The following is a 4,927-nucleotide window of genomic DNA, read 5'->3' as shown; positions in this document are numbered from 1 at the left end:
CACATTTGTTCTTAATGGTGTACACTGGTTTGTGACTTCCTTTACATGCACAATTATAAAATGATGCTGCTGCTATTGCAAGCTGTTAGTAAAACAACATGCCTACAGTTTATTTGTAAGTGCCGTGGATAGCACTCATGCAATTTATGGAAAAAATATTCCAATTTCTCAACAAAGATCCATCAAGAGGCACAAAAACAGTGTCAAACCACTGATACTGGTAAAGTCTATGTATATTCAGTTTGTCTGAATATTGAGGCATGACTTGAATAAGTTCAGTCCTGTGCTCTTCCACTGTTGAAGATCTTGGCCAGCAGAGAGGTGTTGGACTGGGCCTTCTGCTGGATGACCTTAGCTTTCTCCTGAGCCTTCTGGAGGTTCTTCTTCGAGAGGTCTTCTTCGCCTTGCCCGTCTGGATCTCCTCCTCGGTGCGCCGCTGTTTGAAGTCCCACGTCTTCTCCTCCATCTTCTCGCCCTTTTTCTCCTTCTTCTTGCGGATCTTGTCCAGGGTCTGGCTCTTCTCCACGCTGGCCAGGTAGAAGTTGGTCTCCTTCTTGGCCTGAGTGATTTCTGTCCTCATGCGCTGGTGATACACAGTCTGCTCATAGGCCAGCCGCTCACTCAGGTGGCACCAATTAAACCTGTGCAGATACTGGCACAGTAAACAGGAGAGCAGGTGAGGATTGATAAGTTTGATTGATCACAATGACAGTACTAATCAATTAGAGGAGGAAGATGATATTTTTAACGAACTATCAACAAAAAAAGCACACACAAGTAAAATTCAGTCTCTTCAATTCTGGCTACTGGACTTCCTCTGTCAGAGGCCCCAAGTAGTACGTGTTGGCAACAATACCTCAAGCAGCATCACACTGAGCACAGGGGCCCCCAAGAGTCCTTGCTCTTCACCCTGCTGACGCATGACTGCACTGCAACCTACAGCAACAATCACATGGTGAAATTTGCTGACTCATCACCAAGGGCGGCGAGACTCAATACAGGTTGGAGGTCGACCATCTGACCACGTGGTGCAGGGACAACAACCTCCTGCTGAGCGTCAGCAAGACCAAAGAGATTGTTGTTGACTTCCGAGAGGTCACACCCAACACCTGCCACTGACCATCGATGTGGGTGGAGAGCGAGCAGCACCAAATTCCTGGGGGTGCACATCAGTGAAGACCTCTCCTGGACCACCAACACTGCATCACTGGCGAAGAGAGCTCAACTTCCCTGCGAAAACTCAGGCGAGCAAGTGCTCCACCAGCCATCATGACCACATTCTACCGAGGCACCATTGAGAGCATCCTCTCCAGCTGTATCGCTGTGTGGGAAGCGGAAGCTGCACTGAATACAACAGGAAAGCCCTGCAGCGCATAGTGAACACAGCTGGAAGGATCATTGGTGCTTCACTCCCCTCCCTGAAGGACATTTACACCACCCACCTCACCCGCCAGAAGGCTTACCAAAATTGTGAGTGATGCAAGTCACCCCCGCTCACAATCTGTTTGATCTACTGCCCTCTGGGAAGAGGTACAGAAGCCTGCGCCTCCCCAAGCACTACCAGACTCACTAACAGCTTCATACACCAAGCTGTAAGGGATGCTGAACTCTCCCTCCTCCTCCCCCTCCACCCTCAGCTACATAACATCCTGGACATTGGACCCACAAATGGCCGCCTGCACTACTCCACCTGCACACTTGAACACTTGCACACTTGTACACTTTACAACTTGGTGTTGTTGTCCTGAAAACACAACACTTCTGCTGCTCTTACATAATTTGCACCACTATGCCACTTTCTTTATTACTTAGGTCAAACAGTATTTTATAGTATTTTACAGTATTTGCACTAGTATTTTATTGACTGTCTATGCACAATTTCAACAAAATTTTGCTGCTCTTATTTTTTCATTATTATTATATGTGCCCTCTTATTTACTTATTTACTTACTTTTTTGTTTACTTGAATGTTATGTTTGTCTGTGGACTTAAAATTGGTCAAATATGTCTTGTCTTCACCGTGGGATAGTGAGAAACGTAATTTCGATCTCTTTGTATGTCTGGAACATGTGAAGAAATTGACAATAAAGCTGACTTTGACTTTGACTTTGACTCTCTCTGGCTCTTTATCCATCCAATCCATTTTCTGCAAGAGATTGTTGATTAAATAAATATGCACCTTCATGGACCAGAGGTCAGCAGCAAAGCGGCTTTTCTTGCGGTTTCCAATGGGTGTGTTATTGAGGGTGATGGCCACCCTTTTGGCTATGCGCTTGTCTCTGAACTCCACCCAGCCCTCAGTGAAATTGCTGGCATTACTGCCAGACTTCTTTTTCTTCCTGCGGACCATTCGACCTAGGGGCAGAAACAGATGCTCAAAAAAAGTGCTGCATTCACCACTTATCAATTCACCTGCATTTAATAATAATAATAATAATAATAATAATAATGGTTCCCACTCTAAATCAAATGTAAAATTAAATTAAAATGTCTTTTCCCTGACAAAAAACCTGAATTTCCATGACTTGTTATATAATGAATGGTACAATATATTGACCAATGATTTCAGAACAGCCACGTAGCGTTAAAGAATCTTACTTTTTTAGAGTGGGAGATGAAATAAATGGGCATTAAATAAACAAAGTTACCACTCAAGCAAGCAGTAAAGCTAATAACCAGATATACACCAACTTCGCATGGAAATATATTTGTATTAATGTCTTTTGGCAACTACGTTTTAAACTGCTGCAACAAAATTCCCTAATATTCCATGACTTTGCACCAAAAATTCCTTGACTTTCCATGTCTGGAATAGACTTTCCAATATTCCATGATATTCCAGAAATTCCATGACCCCTTGGGAACTCTCAATAATACATTACACGCTAGGCATTTCATTCTACTATAAGTTCTTACTTTCAGGCATCAGGAAAATTCTCCCGATTTCTCCATAAGCACCAAGCATGGTCCTAAGATATCTGGGTCGTAACCTGGGAGGTATATGTCCAATATACACTATTCCTGGTACAGTCTTTTTGCCGCTTTTCAAGTCTTGTCCATCTCCCTCATCCATGAATTGGTCCTCTTCACCAAGATCGGCTGTGCTGGCGTCTTCTTCATGGTCCACCTCTGAACCATCCACTTCCTCCTCCTCCTCCTGATCTTCGATGTGGACCTCAGCAGCACATTCACTCTGACCAACATCTTTTGCAAGATCAGTCTGTTCCGCAGTTCCGTCACTGGTCACATCTTCAGTCACTTTTACATAACGTTCCTGTTCTGTCGTCATTCTGTAGAGACAAATAGTGAATAGCTGAAGAGTGGAAACACAGGAAGATATTAGCCCTAAAGACCCACTGCGGCAATTTTTTTTATTTTGAACCCTTTTTGACATGTTCATTTTGTGACATTATGAGCAAACCACTCTAAAGATCATTTGTGAGGATTTCTGGTTTGAACTGTCAGTGTATCAACTCAGGTCTCCAAAAAACGAAATGGATTAGCCCATTTTTCTGACCTTTTCTTAAGTAGGAGGACAAATCACAGGCAACTAACCCTAAATTCACACACTTCAATTGCGTTACTGCATGCCAGTTTTCCAGGTATTCGGTGTATGTACTACGGATACCTTGAAGCATAACCTTTGTGACAGAAGCATGGGGATTTCAAAAGTAAATCCTTGCTTCAGGGATTGAAGAAGGTGTATACTGTTCCTTCCTTCGCTATGGAAGGATTTCTTATGACTTATGAATGTGCATCACTGAGGAACTCGAATTAGATTATAGGGTTGGCGAAATGGCCGCAGTGGGTCTTTAGAAATAAAGACAGCCCTACATAAGGCAACAATCTGCTTTTAATGGCATGCTTTTATCGGGCAACTAGTTTTGGTATAATCTTTAAATTCATTTTGTTGGTACATGGCCCGCTGCAGAGCATGTGCAAAACAGACAGAACATCTGTGTTGTTGCACCCGCCATTGAGTGTATTCACAATGCAGTATTGTGTTCGAGATAGGAACACACAGCAAAAATGAAAGATAACCTTTCACAGCAGACACTGCAAATACATCGCCAAAACAAACCTGTTAGCAAGCTTCTTGCAATGCCTCCTCCTGGTGGTGTTTGCGAGGTTAAGCATGTTGCTTAGTCTTAGCTCGCTACCAGAACTCCATAGTGCTGCTTTAAAATGCTTTATAGCTTAGGTGAGGTGACCTTAGGTCTTACTAGTAGGAGACATACATTTACTGCACCAAGAAGGCTAACTTAACTCGTATTAATTAATGCTGACTATACTCCCCTTTAAATACCTTGCAATAATCGGTTAACGATGTCACTGGCAAACGACCACATGGAGAAAATGTCAATCAACCATTATAGTGTTTCTAAACAACACAACGGTTAAAACAACTCACAGAGTGTAATGTTTTTTAACATCATGGCTAACGTTACTTGCTAGTCAACCAAATAACGTTAGCCAGCAAGCTACACTACAAGCGAGCTAATGATGCTACCTCAAGCAACGAGTAGGCTTGGTTGACTCTTCATTGTACAGTTCAAACCCTAAATTCAAAGGTAATATTAGACGTGTTGCATACCTTTACTGGTCATTTAAAATGTTTCGTCAGAAAACTGTACAACTTTGCAGTAGCTGTTTCATTTCAAGCATTGCATTCTCCAATCTGGTTGAACACGTGTTGTGGGCTGAAAGGTTACGCACATGCGCAGATCATTCGGAAGTCCAGAATGTTCCATTATATACATGTTGTTACCAAAGATTCTATAGTTAACTTTAACTTTATCAACCGTCTCTGTTGTTACATTGTATCATCTCGCATAGGCAAATGTCGCATCGATTAGATAAGTGAGATTTCTTCAGCTTTTAGGAAAAAAATCGTAACATTGTAACATTGAGAATATTAATGACGCGT

At 42.5% G+C, this 4,927-nt stretch overlaps 1 protein-coding gene across 1 annotated transcript; it reads right to left on the bottom strand.

Annotated features, from left to right (window-relative positions):
- Positions 1–85: 85 nt before the first annotated feature.
- Positions 86–4,710, bottom strand: abt1 (activator of basal transcription 1). Its single transcript, XM_048241002.1, is given in 5 exon segments — positions 86–394; positions 397–652; positions 2,180–2,355; positions 2,917–3,290; positions 4,595–4,710. Coding segments are annotated over 4 exon segments (924 nt in total). The 5' UTR covers position 3,290; positions 4,595–4,710; the 3' UTR covers positions 86–275.
- Between the last annotated feature and the right edge of the window lie 217 nt (positions 4,711–4,927).

This window comes from Alosa alosa, chromosome 4 (genome assembly GCF_017589495.1).
Source record: "Alosa alosa isolate M-15738 ecotype Scorff River chromosome 4, AALO_Geno_1.1, whole genome shotgun sequence".
Taxonomy (NCBI): Eukaryota; Metazoa; Chordata; class Actinopteri; order Clupeiformes; family Clupeidae; genus Alosa; species Alosa alosa.
This window is presented reverse-complemented; position numbering and strand designations above follow the sequence as displayed.